This window comes from Olea europaea, chromosome 17 (assembly GCF_002742605.1).
Source record: "Olea europaea var. sylvestris chromosome 17, O_europaea_v1, whole genome shotgun sequence".
Lineage (NCBI taxonomy): Eukaryota > Viridiplantae > Streptophyta > Magnoliopsida > Lamiales > Oleaceae > Olea > Olea europaea.
The window spans coordinates 19,053,700-19,073,209 of NC_036253.1; the positions used below are offsets into that span (position 1 = coordinate 19,053,700).

At 33.3% G+C, this 19,510-nt stretch overlaps 1 protein-coding gene across 2 annotated transcripts; it reads left to right on the forward strand.

Annotated features, from left to right (window-relative positions):
• Positions 1–13,479: 13,479 nt before the first annotated feature.
• Positions 13,480–18,012, forward strand: LOC111365351 (coiled-coil domain-containing protein 12). 2 transcript variants are annotated; one of them, XM_022985834.1, is made up of 4 exons: positions 13,480–13,890; positions 14,809–14,941; positions 15,013–15,127; positions 17,718–18,012. In XM_022985834.1, exons 1-4 carry the CDS (start codon positions 13,724–13,726, stop codon positions 17,777–17,779), a joined length of 477 nt encoding a protein of 158 aa, XP_022841602.1. In that variant the 5' UTR covers positions 13,480–13,723; the 3' UTR covers positions 17,780–18,012. The 2 variants fall into 2 exon arrangements, with proteins under 2 accessions (XP_022841602.1, XP_022841601.1); XM_022985833.1 differs by having other exon boundaries at positions 13,485–13,899.
• Positions 18,013–19,510: the final 1,498 nt, after the last annotated feature.

Consider the following 19,510-nt stretch of genomic DNA (forward strand, 5'->3'; position numbering starts at 1 on the left):
CTTGGTCTTACTATTTGATGGGCTTTTGGTTGATGTTCCATTTTGGGCTTGAACCAAGAAATTGATATGTTTTATGTGCTTTCATTTCACTGTGTTGGCAATTATTGTGATTGTGTTTGTGGAGCACCATTATGATCTACCGCACTCGAAATGGCTTTCTCGTATCAGGGTCGTTTTGGTGTTGTTAGATTCATGGTACCCCATTGCATAAAGCACTACAGTTATTTCCTCTATGGCAAGTGTTGGTGGTCAAGTGGGTGAAACAAGCCCTACGGTGGATCCGTTTATTGATGAATGGCCTCTGAAATTTTTTGTCACTACTAATTCATTGGTGACAATGAAGAAATCCATAGCCACCACCCTCTAAACCTTGAGATTCATTGAAATCACACCAGCCCACCCACTCATTAGTCATCACCATACATCACCACCATGAACAAGCTTTTTTACCTTCAAATGCCAAAAGGTCTTGGAAATAATCCTTTTGCTTCACTTCACTCTCACATGGTACGCCACCATTGTTAAAGATTCGAAAAATTCTTATATCAATTGGATGTACAGGTGAAATTAAGGTTGGTCATATGATCGTAAATTTATCATTATTGACTTTTTAAAGAATATTATCTCTCATTTGGTTGAAAGACTCATATTTTGTTTAGAATTGTCCTATGGCCTTTTTTAAGTAGAATACACGTTTTAGATCAGAGATTGAATTAGCGTTTGATTGTTTGGATTCATTTTTCGATATGGCGGTTTTGGCACAAGAGCTGGATGGGTCTGCTCAAGTAGTTTTATCTTTCAAAAGATCAGGGCAGTCTTGGTACTGGACAACATATTGCACAGTCCATCCCTGTATAGGTTATGTCTAGTGGTGGTAGGCCAAGAGCAAACAGTTTCAATTCCTGGTGAACTTTGATGGAGAAGGAAATACATGGTGCAGAATCATCCTTATCGGTTTCTTGTGCACTGAGGCAGACGTGGAAGACGGTTTTATGACTTCGGTGGAGCAAGTTGATCGTTGACTGGGGAACATCAATGAAAATTATGGGCCCGATGTTAATAATTTCGATTCTAACTTGCCAGTGACGTGGGGAAAATTCAACTCAAACGTGGTGTCCTCAATTAAATTTGCATTTATCTCAATTGAAGTAATGAGCCTCTCAATATAAGTCAAGATTAGTAGTGAACTTCGTTATGTCGTGAAGGATTTAGTGCATGGAGTACGTTTGTGTTCTTATAAACCATCATCTTCAGGGAACGACATTGGTTGTGACATTCTACCTCAGTGAATCAAGCCAAGCTCAGGAGGGACTGGATGATACTGTCTCTAGCCAAATTATAGGTGATGAGAATGAAATTTCCAAGTTGTATCAGTGGAGTTTTCAGGGCCTGAAAATTGTAGGAATCGATTAGCTGATAACCCTTGTTCGTGCTATTGATTACTATCTAACATTACATGTTTTTAAAATGAAGCATGCTAGGTGTACAACATTTTTACATCATTTTTTACAGTCATTTCACATTACACGAGTGGGCTCCGCAATTAAAATAATCACAAGTCCCACTTACACTCGCAAGGTTGTGAGTGGACTGTCAAAACGACCATACAGCATCTACCGTACACTCATTTTTCTTTTAAAGTACCTTGAACAAGGCCAATGTGAGGAAAAAGGCGTCAACTCCTCTTCTGACAGCCTACTGCGTGCCGTTTCTTTTAAAATTTGTACATAGTTTTTTCCTTAACTTTTTCTACAATTTATTGGAGCCATTACATGGACTTAATGGTTAATGTGGGCCCATGCGCTAAATTAGTATGGGCGAATTTTTAGACATTTATCTAAAAGGTCTTGCCTTTAATTTCAATTGTTTTAGTTTTGGAAAATTTGAAATTGTCCAATTGTAAAAACTATCAAGTAACTATAGTATTTAATAGTTTAGTTGTTTGATATACATTATTTTATATATTTTATGGACATAAAATTATTAAATAATATTAAAATAAAAATGCCTTTTTACACCTAGACTTTGAGGATTGAGATTTGACCTTGTTTTGTTACGTCTTACACTTTTTAGAACATTAAAAATAATATTATCAACCGTCCCCGTCAACAAGAGATAATGTACTTTTTATTCGGGAGTGCATCTAGATTTGATAGTGTATGTTGAATTGGAATAGGAAATGATTTAGCTTTGGCTCAACCTACAATCTAAGAGGTAAAAGCTTAAGGGAAAAATTCATAACACGTGTATTATTTACGCCAATTCAAAAGTTAGGTAAATAGTTTGAAAATTCAAAATTCAAGTATATATTTAATTAATTAAAAATATTTATTAATTAAATATAATAAAATTACAGTTATAAAATTAATGATCGCAGATATACAATTATAGATCATAATTTATTTATTGGTCACATATAATCAAATTAATTAGTCATAGATCAATTTTAGGTCACAAATCAAAAATTTTATATATCACAATTTATTTTGAAGTCACAAATAAAAAATTTAGATGTCACAAATTATTTCAAGATCAAATTAATTGGTCACAGATTATTAAAATTTAGGTCACAATTAAACTGTTGGTCACAGATAATTAAATAATTGGTTACATATGCCAAATAATGGTCACATACCACCATGACTATTGTTATCGTCGCCGCCACCACAATAGCACCACCACCAGAACAAATCAAATGCAAACAAAAATAAGGACAACCACAATCATAGCCACCAACAACTACCTCCGTCATCAAAGACCACCACGACTGCCACCACCAAACACATCAATAATACCTAACCCACAACTCCACCAACACTACCCACATCATCCCCTGCCAACACTAACACCTCCACGGCCGCCAGAAACCACCAACACCATCACCACCAAACATTGCCCAACTCGATCCAAAATTAGAGTTGTGCTATGTAGAGCCACCATGACTTTTGTGAACGCAACCACCAAATCTACCAATAATCCCCAAATCGCCGCCACAATCTTCTCAAATCGGAAAGAGAGAGAGAAAAAAAATCCCAAATCCCCTCCACACGCCGTCAGCACCAAAGGATAGCAGCATCGCTAATGGATTACAAACATAGCACGCTTTGCAGCATCTGTCGGCCGTTGCAGCTCCTCCATCGTCGATTGTCGAAGTTTGAATGAGTTGCCGGCGTAGAAGAGAGAGATCAGAGATAAAATGAGAGAGGGAGAAGGGAGAGAAGTAGAGAGAAGAAGGAGAAGAAAAAACTAAAATGATTTAGGGTTAGGGCTCATTTATATTGATACCTTATTTATGAATAAATGAAATTCCATCCCTGAATTTTGAATTGTCATATTTAAACACCTAGAATTATGTAATTTCTACAAAGCTTAATTGAAGGAGTTAAGAACAATTTCCATTGAAATTGATATCAAACTCAAAATCCGGCGGATCAAGTGGCTAGTGGAAATTTTGGCCACCTCTTTTCCACATGGGTATCACTTGATCACCCTATTAAGAGGCAAAGATAACTGATCGAAAAAGGTCCACCGATCGGATTTTGAGGTCAACTGTTGGTTTTACAGCAAGCCATTTGATGATATAAAGATCCAAGACTTTTTCTATGATTAATCCTGTTATTTAATTTAATAAAGAGTCTAAATGTCATTTTATTTAATTGGAGTCAATTTTATAACCACCAATAAATCTAGTAAGTGGGATCTAGTATTGACAAATTTCTCTAAGAAGCGACAAGTTTAGATCATGAGCTGGCACCCAAAAAAAAAAAAATCAAAAACAAAAAAGCAAGAAAATCACTTACAATGGTCACTATCATTAAATGGGATAGAATGGAAGAAAGAAATCCCATTCAAGGTGCAGCCAACTATATGGTTTATGGTTTTTGATTGACTATGAACAAAAGCCTTTTTCTCCAATCTCATGACTCGGTCTATGTTGGAATCAACGATTTACATTTAGAATCGATTATTCGGTACTCAATTGTAAATCAATGAAGGTTTGATATTCTAAATTTGCTGGCTTTTTCAAAATCAACACGTTTTAAATGTTATGAGATTTGTGAAATCCAATGGTAATTGGTAAGACGGGACAACACTGTCATTTTTAATCAAAAACGAGGAAGAATATTGTTATGCCCAAAAATAAATGAACATTCAATTAATCATAAAAAACTTAGAAGTGCAGAAAATTAAAACAAACACAAGAACTTTTCGACTTAAATCCTAATGATTCGATTATCGCTTGTAACACCTAGTCTCTTGTTGAGCAGCTACAAAAGTACATAATGCTTGTTTGCACTATAACAGCTCAAAACGACAACTAATGTTACAAAACATTAAAGATATACAAAGATCAAGCCATGGAAGATTCATCTTCCAAAGAAGTCTGAACTAATCCAGCTACTGCACACCAAGAACATAGCAAACCACACCTAACCCTTCTCTGAATATTACATGAGGAAACACCATTTCCTGATTGATTCCACCAAGATTCAAACCAAAAATCAGAAAGGGAGTAGAAGATTTGAGTATCACAAATGAAATTTTCGAAAGAGATGAAGATCCCTAAAAATAAAAGAGGGGTTTCTCTCAAAATCAAACACCAGAAATAATCGAGTGAAATGAGCTGAAAGTAGTCCCCTATTTGGTATCAATTAAAAATTAGATTTTAATTTAAGTCAAAATCAACAATTAATTTCAATCACATATTTTATGGGTCCCACAACTTTTTAACCATACATTTCATCAATTTCTATTAAAAATCTTATTTTAATCCCCACAAAAAAGGTTAGATTAAACACTTTAATCAATTAGAATAATCCAAAAAGCAAGATTTAATAGCCAATAGTCGGCCACGTGTCATCATCTTATGTGACGCGCCAACTAACAAAGTCGCATTTCAAAATAGATTTAAGACCCTATTTGATAGCAATTTTTCACCTCAAAAAATCATTTTTTTTTACCGTTATTTCACTATTCTAGCTATCATTTTGACTTCTTCAATCACAGGTAGGACCCACTTTCTTTCTAACGGTCTAAAAATCAATTCTCATTAATCACTATCGAACATATCCTAAGTGAGAATTACGTCCATAATTTGCACTGCAGTTGAAGAAGATTCAATGGTTTACTAAATGCATGTTTGTTATTGATTTTTTACAAAAAAAATCAAAAATTTCACTGTTATTTCATTATTTCAATCGTCATTTTTTACTTATTCTCTCATAAATAGAATCCACTTATCTCTCTAACAGTCAAAAAATCAATTCTCAAAACCACTACCAAACAAGCCCTAAATGAGCAGGAGGAAGAGGTGCAAAAGGCATACTAGTAATGGATTGTATTTTATTATTATTATTTTTTAGTAATCAATTGTATATTTGTAAGCCCATTTCTAACACTGTACCAAATTTTGCACTATTTTTGTACTAAATTAAAATTATTCTCCAACTATTACACCAAAACTTATACCAAATGAACAGTGTTTTATTATTTTATTCATTCTTTCGATTTTTTATAATGTATTTATTTATTTATTTTATAACTATATAAATTACTAAATCATAACTTCGTTAAATTAACAAATATATTGACTTATTATTGATTACTAAATTATTCGCATGTTTTATATATTATGTTAAATTGAAGAAAGTAATTGATTATATTATTAATTTATTATAAATAATTACATTAAATTTACAAAAATAATTACTAAATTAAAAATTTCTTAATTATTATTAGGTATATTATTAAAAATAATAAAATTTAATAATAATAATAATAATAATAATAATATTATTATTATTATTATTATTATTATTATTATTATTATTATTATTATTATTATTACTACAGAATGAAAATGACACAAATACCCTTAATCTTTTTCTTTGAAAAATAAAAAAGAATGGCAAAATAGACATTGTACCATTTGGTGCAAAAATGGTGCAAAAGTTGGGGCCGGGGCCGGGCCGGGGGGGGGGGGGGTTTGTACCAAATTTTGGTGCAATAGGACACCCATTGGAGATGGCGCAAAATATTTAACCCAATAATTTTTAATGTGAAACATTTGTACTACGATTTTATTTTATTTTTTTATTTAAAGAACCTTTTTAGTTTTTATAGTCAAATTGTATATGTAACTTCGAGAAAAATGAGGTTGACCATTGCCTTGTGGATAATCTGAAAGGATCAAAACTAGAAAAGACAAACGAATTTTATTATTTTGGTTTTCTATACCTTATAATGTATATAAAAATTATAATGTTCAAGAAACATTTTTGGACGATTATGTTATTAGTATAATTTATAATTTAAAGTTGGGTTACTGGCCACCCAAATTCTACATTTTTGGACATTAAGAATATATAAATGGACATTGATTAGTGATTGGTCATTGAAATAAATACAAGAATGCCTTGATCCAAATTTATATATTTTTTAAAGGTTTAACCCCAACCTTGAGAGTCTCACCATCCCACCCCTGGAGCATCGTGAATGAGATAAATCGAGGGATGTGCTTCAGTAGGCCAGGAAATAAGAGCTTGCCCGTACACTAGTACTAACAAAGAATTCAATTCCATATCTCAGGAATCGAACCCTCACACTGCGACTGTCAACAAAACTGAAATTATCTCACTCCTATCCTTTGTACCACTGGAATATGCCCCGAGGGGCAATTTATATATTTTTTTCTATTTACACCGCTCCATGAATGAGACCGAAGTTTCACTTTTAAGTACCAGCACTTGAACTAGATCTTGATTTCTATTTTTATTTTTGATGGAGTATTAACTAACAGTTTGTTTGGTTTGTTTTTTAATTTGATTTTAATTTAAATCAAAGTCAAAGTCAAACATCAATATTAACCACACTTTCATGAGTCTCACAACTTTTCAATTACGTATTTCAAAAACTTTTATCACAATCTACTAAAAAATCTAATTTTAATCACTACCAAACACATTCTAAATTAGCAATCAGTCATCCTAAACTAATGCAAATTCAAAATCCAATAACACGCAAATCTTGAACATAAGACCAAGACGTGAATCAATAATTCATATCAAATTGTATTGCTCATTGAAACTTTAAGCAAAAATCATTAAAAAATAATTTTCAATTTTTTAACTTATCTAAGGCATAGATCTGCTCGACCAATTTAAAAGGCTGAGACAATTTTAATTTATGAAGCGAATTTTCAAATTTAATAAAAAACTTTGATGACGCAAATGACTATATTTCATCGGATATCAACAATATTATTGTCGGTGATATTCTGATGAAAATCAATATTTGATTGTGATAACAATTGGAATTATTGACATATTTATTATCTCTTATGCACCTTCATTAATAATTACCTAACAAAATGTTGTCGATGATATTGTCGACAATCACCATTAGAGAAACTATTGGCGTCGACAAAAGCTTGTTCTTCTTTTTTTAATAAGTGATTGACTAAATATTATGTCGGTAGCTTCAGATATATTTTTAGGAGTAATGTTGTTTGCAGTCACTCATTATCGTAGTCGCCATATGTGGTATACATGTGACGATTAGTGATTTGTTATATTAATGTGGTACCATTTTTAGTTTTATGTTTTTATAACCTTATTTAGAGATGACATTTTAGGAAGCAAATTAAATCTTTGAAAATATTTTTCTTAAATTAAAAAAATTGAAAATAATTTATAATCTTAAATTATTTTTCAAAATTTTTATTTAATTAATGAAATAATTGTTGGTCTAATTATGTGTAATATCTTTAATAGTTTTATTTGTAAGACAGAAGTTTTATATATGTATTTTATATCCATAGTATTTGTTTTTTAAATCTTTATTATTTAATCTTTATAAAACTTTTGCCAGTAAATTAAATATAAAAAAAAGAAGTTTTTTTTTTTTATTATTACCATAGAATATATGACTCAATTTTTTTATATTTTTTTAATGGTAAAACTATCTGTAATTAAATTCAAAATTTTGGGATCTCTATTTAAATGAGTGCATTAGGTAACGGCTAGATTATCAATCATAATTATGTTACATCCATCTCCATTCTCCACATAGAAGTGTTGAAAAAGAAGGCTAATTGAGAGGGAGACGTTGACTATAAACTCTCCTTTTGGACCTCAATATTCTCCTATTTGGGTTCCATCAAAATTAAATTAAATTTTGGAGAAAAAATTGTTTTATAATAGTGTTTTTTTTTTTTTTTGGAAAATGTGAGATTTAAAAATAAGATTTTTTTTTTTTTTTTTGGAAAATGTGAGATTTAAAAATAAGATTTTTTTTTTTTTTTACATATCATATTATTTTATTGAAAAATGTGTGGTTGAAAATAAGAAAAAAAATATTTATGGAGCCCCAACAAGGGATACGAAAGCCACGTAAAAGGAAATCTTTCAATACAAATCGTAACAAAAGCTAAAGTATCATATTTATAGTTTCAGAGGAATGATAGTAACCCTTGGATAATATCAACAATGATCTTGACTGTCAAGGAAATAAACAAGAATTTTGCTCCTCATACACTGTTTGTTGACGGTTTGCATGACATTCATTCAAAACTAATGACATGGCGGGTGGGAAAATTGAATGTGGAAATTACACTCCACTTTTAAAGATCAATATTCTAAAATCAGGATGAAGGTTTCGTAATTCAAAAATCAGATATTTCATATTTAAATATTAAATAATATATGTACAAATTTCATCCCAAATCCTAAAACTCTACCTACCCCCACCTCTCACTGTTCCACCCCCTACATTCTCTCTCTCTCTCTCTCTCTCTCCATACATGGATCATTGTCGTAGTCGCCGCAGTCAATGACCACCTCCAAGCCCCGCTGCACAGCATGGACCAACATCGTGGGCCATTGGCGTCTCCCGTCTTTTTCTTCACCATGCCTCGTAGAATAATATAAATCAATCTTGATCTATGAAAAATTACTATGAAATCAAGTCATGTCCATTGCTGGCTTCTAATGGGAGAAGTATGGTGACAGTTGCGGCTTGTTAGGATTGATCAAAAAAGCTGAATATTTCCACTATGTAAGCTGTTAATACTGTTAATAGCTTTAACAGTATATTGCAGTGTATTTCCCCAATTCAAGGGATGTGTATATAGGTAGTTAGACACGTGTTATCAGCTGATAGGAAAATTTGGAATATTCTGTGTGTATGTAAAATGTATGTATTACAATTCTGTGAATAAATAGAGGAGAAAAGGAGGAGTTAAAGTACCGAGAAAACTTTTCCAAAAATACAGAGTTTTGTGATATTTTTTAACTTGGTATCAGAGCTTCTTATGGCTAACACCGATTCAAGTAAACAGTCTCCTCCAAGCGAGTCGAGCACTACAACAGTTGTTCAGTCTCCTATAAACCACACTCACCTTTTGGGATGAACATCATCCAGACTTCGACTGTGAAGCTGGACAGAGAAAATTATTTGTTATGGCAAAACATGGTTATGCCGATAATTAGAGGACATAATCTTGAAGGATACCTGTTGGGTACGAAACCATGTCCACCACAGCTTTTAGAAACTCAGATTGTTACTGAGAAAGGAGAAGCTACGGAGATGGTTCCAAATCCTGAGTACAGCAAATGGGTTTCAACTGATCAACTATTAATGGGATGGTTGTATTCATCCATGACCCCTGAAATTGCAATGAGAGTGATGGGGTGCACCAGCTCCAATAAATTATGGAGTGCAATCAAGGAAAGTTATGGAATAATGAATAGATCCAGAATCATTTTTCTCACTAGAGAGTTGCAAAGAACAAGAAAAGGATCCATGTCCATGGATCAGTACCTTACAACAATCAAACAACTGGCAGATAACTTACAGATTGCTGGAAAAACCATAGACTCAGGTGATCTGATAACACAAGTTCTATCCGGACTGGATGAAGAATCTACACCCATTGTGGTGCAACTAAATAGCAGGGAAGATATATCATGGCATGAACTCTCTTCTGTTCTTTTAACCTTTGAAAGCAGGCTTGTATACCTCAATCAAGTTAAGAATAGCTTTCGGACAATGAGCATTTATCAGTCAGGAGTGCAAAGGACAGGATTTGGTGGTGGTAGAAACTTTAGACCAGATAGTAATGGAAGGTTTTCAAATTTCAGGGAAAGAACAAGAGGCAGAGGTAGAGCAGGAAGAATGAATGAAAATCGAGGACCCTGTCAAATCTGTGGGATGTATAATCATTCAGCTAGATGGTGTTTCAACAGATATGATGATAGGTATATGGGCAGCAAACCAGGTAACCAAAAGGCACAGAAAAACTCACCTTCTGCGTATGTGGCTACACTAAGCACCGTGGAGGACCCAGCATGGTTTGCAGACTCTGGAGCAAGCAACCATGTCACCGATGACAAAGATAATCTAGATACTATAAGAAAACATGGAGGTAAGGAAAAATTGCTTGTTGGTAATGGGAATTCTTTGCATATTGCTAATGTTGGCAGAAGGAATTTTCTTACATTGAGTGATAAGACCCTTACATTGAATAAATTACTTCATGTGCCTGCAATTAAGAAGAATTTGATAAGTGTTTCTCAATTGACAAATGACAACAATGTATTAATGGAATTTTATCCTAATTATTGTGTTGTTAAGGATCTGCAACGAAGGAGGTCTTGTTGCAAGGGATGCTTAAAGATGGATTGTATCAGCTGAAACTACCAAACTCCAAGCCTAGAGTCACCATCACAGAGTCAAGCTATCAAAATAATCCTAACCTTGCAGTCTTCTCAGTAAACTCAAGGGGTAAAGAGTCAACCAAAAGTGTCAAGTCCAAGTTAGATACCTGGCATAGAAGGCTAGGTCATCCCTCAAGTCCTGTATTAAGTCAAGTCCTTAAGTCTTGTAATAAAATAGCCAAAGTTAATGAAAGTCCAGATTTCTGTGAAGCTTGTCAATTTGGTAAATCTCATGCTTTGCCTTTTACCAAGTCTTCAACACATGCATCAAAACCATTAGATCTCATACATATCGATGTCTGAGGACCAGCACCAAAGATTTCTACCTCGGGGTGTAGGTACTATATCCTATTTGTTGATGACCATAGCAGGTTTACATGGATCTATCCAATGAAATACAAATCAGAAGCCTTAAATATCTTCACTCAATTCAAGAAACTAGTAGAAAACACTCTTGAAAGAAAGATTAAAATATTACAAGCAGATTGGGGAGGTGGATTTAGAACCTTTGACAAGATTGCTTTAGAATCAGGCATTGAACTTAGATATTCCTGCCCTTACACCTCTGCACAAAACGGTAGAGCAGAAAGGAAACATAGACATATCACCGAAACTGGCTTGACACTATTAGCCCAACCACAAATGCCATTACATTATTGGTGAGAATCTTTTAAAACAGCAACCTACTTAATAAATGGACTACCTGCTCCTATACTTCAAAACAAATCCCCTTTTCAAATCCTATATGGTAGAAACTTTGATCATAAGAAACTAAAAATCTTTGGTTGTGCTTGTTATCCATGTCTAAGACCATACCAAAACCACAAGTTCAATTTTCATTCTAAAAAATGTGTATTCCTTGGCTATAGTGACTTACATAAAAGATATAAGTGCCTAAGCTCGACTGGTAGAATGTATGTCTCAAGACATGTGGTGTTTAATGAGAAAGAATTTCCCTTCAAGTCTAGTTTCCTAAACAGCCATACTCAGGAAAAATGCTCAGAAATTGTTGTTAGCCCTCTTCCCTATGATATCGAGTCAAGCCAGCAAATAACCTCTCAAAATGCAGTTGACACAATCCATCCTAATGCAACACTTGCTGAAGACTCCAACAGAAGTGTGGAACATGAAACTTAGACTGTGATCAATGAAAATGAAAGCAGTACTGATATGAACCAAGTGACTTCTATAGAGTTTGATCAGGTCGTTGATCAGCAAGATGGTGCTAATGGTGATGATCAGAATGTAATACAAACTGCTGGGCATCATATGATCACAAGGAGTAAGGCTGGAATCTTCAAACCAAAGGTGTATATAAATCAAATTCAGGACAAGATGGTTGAAGTTGAGCCACAGAATACTGATGAAGTTCTATTAAGTAATAAATGGAGAAGAGCTATGCAAGAAGAGTATGATGCCTTGATGAAGAATAGCACATGGAAACTGGTGCCACCAAGATCAGAAATGAAAATAATTGGAAACAAATAGGTTTATAAACTGAAATATGACTCAGAAGGCAAGGTAAAGAGGTATAAAGCAAGGCTAGTTGCAAAAGGCTTTCTACAAACACCTGGAGTGGACTTTAGTCAAACCTTTAGTCCAGTTATCAAGGCATCAACACTGAAAATTATATTAACTCTTACTGTGTCAAGAGACTGGCAAATCAGGCAAGTTGATGTAAATAATGCCTTTCTAAATGATAAGTTAGAAGAAACTGTGTACATGAAGCAACCACAAGGTTTTAAGGATCAGAAAAATCCTGATTTTGTATGCAAATTGGAAAAGGTACTTTATGGGCTTTGACAAGCACCAAGAGCTTGGCATGATAAGTTGAAGGAGACTTTGTTTGAGTGGAACTTCGGACAATCCAAGGCAGATAATTCTTTGTTTTTCTCAATGAATGAAGACAATATCATATTTGCATTGGTTTATGTAGATGATATAGTGATAACAGGAAACAATGGTCAACAGTTGCAGATGTTTATTGATAAACTAGATGCTTGTTTTGTTCTTAAAGACATGGGTAATCTCAATCAATTCTTGGGTATTGAAGTCTACAGAGATGTCACAGGACTTTACCTAACTCAGACAAAATATATGGTTAACTTACTGAAGAAATTTGACTATGAAAACTTGAAACCAATCCCAACTCCTATGGTAGTAGGTAAACTGATATCTAAGGATGAAGGGCAAGCCATGAGTGATCCTACTCTCTACAGGAGTGCAGTTGGTGGTCTTCAATATCTTGCACACACAAGACTTGACATTGCCTATTCTGTAAACAAAATGAGTCAATTTCTTCAAGCCCCCACAGATGCTCATTGGAAGGCCCTTAAGAGAATTTTTAGATACTTAAAGGGTACACTAACACATGGTTTAGTTATTCAGAAAAATGACAGTTTAGACATCACAGCATTTGCAGATTCAGATTGGGCATCATGTCCTGATGATAGAAGGTCTACAGGGGCGAATAATAATTCATATTTATTCCATGATCGAGAAGCTGATGTGTCACACGCAAAGGGTGAGTAGTAGAAGATGAGAGTGAAGATTTAATTAATTGATTGATGAAGGACATTTTTGCAATTAATTACTTGGTGCACTATACTATTAAGTAAGTTCAATGTTATAAAAATCGAACCAGACATGTTGGATGTATATGTCACAACATTTTAATTAGGGTGATAAATTTGAACCAGACCTGTTTGATTAAAATTTCAAATGATGGAATTTTCTTCTACTTAGGGTGATGAATTATTATCGATAACTTCAAAATTTGATCTTTTAAAGAGAAATCAGTTGTTGAAACTTGATAAGGTAACACAACAGCCCTAAATCAAACCTGGAAGTTGAACAGGGCCGCAATATCTCCCTTTTAAACTCTTTAAAAATCAATCGAAAAAGATTTTTGTGAATTCCTCGAGAAACAACAACTCTACTCAAAGCAGCTGGGTGCTGAATTTTCTTCGAGCCTACAGTTTTTCGGTGAATTCTCAGTTACCCATATAATGGATGGTGGAGGAGAGGAATCCATAGAGGCGGTGGTGGCCGCGCGGCAAGAAAGGCTGAGAGCGCTCAAAGCGGCTCAGGAACTCCTAAATACCCCAGATGCAGATGCTGATGCTGATGCAGATGCTGAAAATGACAAAAATAATCAAGAACAACAAGAGGAAGAAGAGGAAGAGTAATTTTCTCATGGCACATATTTCTTTTCTTTTCTTTTTCTTTTTTTTTTTTTTTTTTTGACAAAAATGAAGTTCAAAGAAGGGCTAAATAGACTTTTTTTTGAGACGAAAGAGTTTCTCTTTTTCGTTTGCTCTTTCCATTCATCTAACTAGAAACTTAAGATGAAATTAATTTAATTCAAATATGGTTTCTGTTACATTGTGTTCATCTGTCTTGTTATGGATTCATATTTAACACAATAATTAACTGCTGGGTGCTGAAATATAGTATTTTCTGATGAAATTGTGGATGATAATCAATAATTAGGTGATGAATTGATGGAATACGTTGCTTACATGCAGTAAATATAGGCCTTTCTTTGATTTAGGTTAAGATAATATTATGAACCTTCGTGTTAGATTATTCTTCGGGTCTCTAAAATTATATTATTTTAATTGGTTTCATAATTGGTTGCCCTTGTCAACCTCAAAGATTTCTAGTGGGAATTTGATTTGGTTTCTTTTTAAGACCTTTGTAGGGTGTAGAAATGGGAGTTAGTAAGTTTTAAGGGGATGAAATGTATTGTAAAATTCTGATCCATGGGTTTGGATCAATGACAGGTGAAAACATCTTAAAAACTATCCTATTTTGCTTATTTTCTGAAGTATGAAATCGAGAAATTTCATATGATTTTTCCAAGGATTGATGTAATTTGGCTTTTAACTCACACCACTGAAGTAACATGTACTCACCTTTTGTTGCTAATTAATTTCATATCATGCTAATGACCTCTTCGCAAGAGTAGTTGTTGCTTAAAATTAAATTTTATCCCTTCTAAAGATGAGCATGTAGTTCGATTCAAATTTTAACATCATAATTACAAGAAGCTTCATCATTTTGATAAACAAAAATAAATTACTTTTTGCAGCAATGTCAATATGAAATTCCGAAATTATCTTCCTCATGACAAGCAGCTTCAAGAGGGCAAACTTGCCCCACCAGTACTACCAAAGTTTGAAGATCCCATTCTCATGGCACCTCCATTGGAAGAGAAGAAAGAGGTGGATTATTGACTTATAAACTTGTATTACCTTTCCTTTTTGTGATACTAAGTTTTGGGAGCAAAATTCAGGATCCATTTCTAAACATTGCACCGAAGAAACCAAACTGGGACTTGCGGAGAGATGTACAGAAGAAACTCGACAAGCTTGAAAGGCGTACTCAGAAAGCAATGGTTACACTAATGGGTACGTAATTTAAACTAGACAATGGTATCTTGATGTATTTATATGTATTAATGACATCCACATCTATATAAAAACTTAAAGTGTTACGAGCACCAAAAAAATAATAATAATAAATAAATAAAAAGGATGTATTTATATGTATGTATGGGTAACATACATATAAATACATCCTTTTTATTTATTTATTATTATTATTTTTTTGGTGCTCGTAACACTTTAAGTTTTTATATAGATGTGGATGTCATTAATTGATGCCTGTTATGCATACATTCGTATTCTGTTATTATGTCTCTGTTTTGTGATTAAACTTAGTTAATTAGCTATTGATTACAATCCAAGGAAGTAAATAGGTTAAAGTCGATTCTTTGAGCACTTACTTTGTTGAAAATGAGCATCTGAGCCCAGCTTGTGTATATTGAGAGCATATGAAGACAAATGACTCCTTGGACTTCACTAAGAGTATCATGGATTGGTGTTTGTTGGGGAGCCACTGTTATTTGATTATATGGGGAATCACCTTAATATGTCAATTCAATCAGTCTCAATATGAATGTTAGATGATGTTTTAACATCATTAACCTAATATAGTAGCTTGTAAATAAGTGTTTCTCTTAAAGATGATTTTGCGGTATTATTCATTTGGGTTTGACAGCTGTTTAGGTCTCTGGTATCTTTACCATATATTCACAATTTAATGTTAGTTATAAATTTTACACATACGTACAACCGTATGTATTGTGAGAAAATGTAATTAAAATAAGCGCAATTTAAATCTTCAGTTGCATTCTGTGAGTTTTTGGCTCACCAGCATTTTCTTATATGTAGTTTTAGAAAGCATCAGTTTTGGGTATGTTTGGTCAAGCTTTTTTGTAGATTATACGTTATGGGTCCTACAGAATGTGTGAGTGAAAATGATATATGACCGGCTTATAAGCTTAAAAAAGCTTTACCAAACATATGGTTTGTCTTTTTGTTTAGGCTGGAAGGCTGTGATTCATACAATTAATCAAATATGAACATGCTTGGCCGTGCTTAAAAGTTACTATTCTAGGAAGCTATGATGTTTGAACTCGAGTACAGATACATATTTAAGTGTCAAATTTTATTTTCTAAAATATAGGATACAAAAATATGTCTAAAAAGAGTCCAAATTTTGGATGCGAGTACATGAATGCATCTTTCAAACTTCATTTTTAATTCTTAACCCAAGATGTCATTTTAAATAGATCAAAAGCAATTGTTCACAAAGAAGGAAACGAGTATTGAATAAGGGGTTAAAATGAATAAAATAGAATTTTGGGATTTCTTTTTAATTATGGGAAGTTAATTACTAAATGTTATATAAAATAAAAAATGGGGGACTTGATAGCAATTTGGACTTAATGGAACACTAAATAGCAATATATGAAACCGATTTTCATTATAGAAAATCCTAAACTATTGATAGAGAGAGGGAAAGAAGGAAAAAAAAGAAGAAAAAGGGATTTAAAAAAGAAAGAAGTAGAAATGGCGAAGATTCCGATTGAAACTTAGAGGACCCGACATATATCCCATATTCATACCATGTTGTGTCATGTTGACACAGGTACTTCATTCATTTCGAAGAGTTCGAGCAGCATTAGATCTAGGAAGTTAGTGAAGACTTAGTTTCAAAAAAGTAAGTCTTTTTAGTAACAAATTAACATTGAAAAATCATGTTTGGAGAAATTAGTGATTCAAGAAGTAAATTAGACTTACTTTCAAGCATACCCAAATATGGTCTGGACTGGGCCCATTTGTTAACTTTTTATTGGAGATACTTGATTCCTATATCCAGCAGCGGCTGAATCCCAAATGAGTTTTAACAAAATTTAAGGCAGATTGGATCCCATTAGCAGTGTATATTGATGACATTATAGTCATTTGTGGCCTGCTTCCTCTTTTCATATAATAGAAGTCAACATTAAGGTTGCCAATTTTCCTTAATAACATTCAGATGAGTTATTGCTGAAAGAAGAATGCAGAATGCTAAGTCCCATACTTGATCATTTTATTGCTGATGTAATATTTTTTTAATAAATTCTTAATAGGTTAGAATTCCGTTGGCACTTAACAGCTTTGAACTAATATTTTGTTCTCTTTATCTGGCTTTGGTGGCGAACAGCATGTGCAAGTTTTATTTTGCTATGTTTCCAGAATATATGATATAAAATATGGTCAATACACTAGGATGAAGTTAGTCTATTCTAGTTCATATCATAATTTCATTTGTTTGCCTTCGGAGTTTTAAACTTGCTGAACATTATCATCAGCTTTAATGTTTGTTAATAAATTATGAGTGATTTTGTTGGCCGACTTATTGTCTTAAGCCTGTCCTTTATATTTTGTTTTTCAAGATGACCATGATGGCATGAACTTGATTTCTATTTGCATATTATAATAAGATCTTTGTTTGTAGTTTTAATTATGTTTTACTGCTAGCATTTTGAAGATGTTCATCTCTTAGCATGCCTGGGAACGGTATTGGATTTATATTCATCTGATGATATTATACATATGGTTGTATCATGTATGTGAACTAATTGGCATGTATAAACCGTGTTTTCTGCAGAGCAAGAAGAAGCAAAAAGGAGATTGAAAGAAGATGGTGGCGAAAATGGTGTGCAAGACTGAGGGGAAACATTGACTGGGAATGCAAAGAATGTTCTACAATTTTCTTAGAATCTTTAACTGGAGGCAGATTTAATCAATCTAGGGTTATTTCAGATGCTGAGTTATATGGATGATCAAAGCATTTAACATGTGAATTTTATGTATCAAATGATGTGGAAATTAACAATGAAATGTGATTTGAATGAAATTAAACTGCAATGGTGAAGGTAACAAATCATGCTACTGTTATTACAGAGGTAGATTGTACATCACAGTTATTTTTGTAGCCTCGGACTCAGATTGCTCGAGTTTGAATGGGATTGGATTGAAATGGACTGTGTACGTTTCACCCTGACTTGATGATCCAATTGAAATGCTTGAATTTGAAACTCTTCTTGGTATCTCGGCCAATCCTCACTCGACAGCTCCGTCGTTGCTTAGACGAGTTACTTGAGATCGAAGCTAGCTCTCTTGATTGATGCTTGCTTTTTTCTTGCGCGCTTATTCTCTTAGTATTCTATAACACTAAATGTCGGATTTGTTCTATTGATATCCTATAGCTCTCTTGATTGATGCTTGATTTTTCTTGCGTGCTTATTCTCTTAGTATTCTATAACCCTAAATGTCGGATTTGTTCTATTGATATCCTATAGCCCTAAATGTCAGAAATTTAGAAGATTTCGATATCCGATGGTCAGATACCTACGATCGGTATATTTTCGAAAGTTCATACAAAGAGAATAAATAGACTCCTCGAGAGCTTCTTATGCTACTCTAGTGCAAACTAGAAAGATTGGAGTCGTTGGATGTTGCTCGGTGCTTTTATAGCTTACACGATAGGAGCAAGATGCAGAGGTGTGAAAAAATTTTGACATTTAGCTAAAAATTGTCATGTTTCCTGTACTTAAACAGTAAAACACCATCCAGCTTTCTTTCGGCTACCAAAAACCAAGTGGTTCAGCGCACCATTAGGTGCATGACAGTTCAGAAGCTTCGACTCATACTTTCTATTGAAGGATCCAAGAGGATATAAATTAGATGTTAACTTTGATATAGTTAACCCTTTTTCGGAGGGCAAAATATTCAAATTGAGCGTTGTTTGGTGGTCACTATAAAGAAATTGGAGAAAAATGATGTTTTGAATGGTGAATTTTTGGTAAATGTGTTATTAAAAAGTGAAAAAAAGTTATAAATTTACATTTGAAATAGTTTATTGTGTGAATGAGTAATTAAAAATGAGTATGAAAAATAAAGAGTTTTGAAATAAAGAGAATCAAACAGAAACTGAATAGTGGGTTCCTAGAAGTATGTTGATAAATCTAAATATATGCTTTAATGTTATATTTCACAAACTCGATTGAATGTTACTGTGCATGATTAAGAAAAAGAAGTCATATGAATATTCCGAGGAGCTTCTTTATAGAATAGTGCTATGGAGGAAATCCTTGCATTGATGGGAAAAGTGGAGGGAAAAATTAATGGTGCAGATCATGTTACATTCTGAGTGTAAACTAATGTGTAAGTAACTCATAATGTACATGTGATAGAGGTTGCTTCTTTAAGTTTATTTTTTATAAAAAGTTATGTTTTTTCAAGTCCATTTTGATTAACAAAATAAAATGTCCATTATGCATTGACTCTTAGTTGTTCACTCTTTAAATCCCAATGGAAATAAATAAATAAAAACAAACAAAAATGAAGAAAACATGTACGATCATGTACCTATGTCCACACGATATTTGGGATGTGAAC

Bases quoted from the DNA above. Each gene is read 5' to 3' on its own strand.
- LOC111365351 (XM_022985833.1), top strand. From the start codon at position 13,724: ATGGATGGTGGAGGAGAGGAATCCATAGAGGCGGTGGTGGCCGCGCGG. The intron at 13,900-14,808 runs GTAATTTTCTCA...TACTTTTTGCAG, and splicing joins CAAGAGGAAGAAGAGGAAGA to CAATGTCAATATGAAATTCC. The intron at 15,128-17,717 runs GTACGTAATTTA...TGTTTTCTGCAG, and splicing joins AGCAATGGTTACACTAATGG to AGCAAGAAGAAGCAAAAAGG.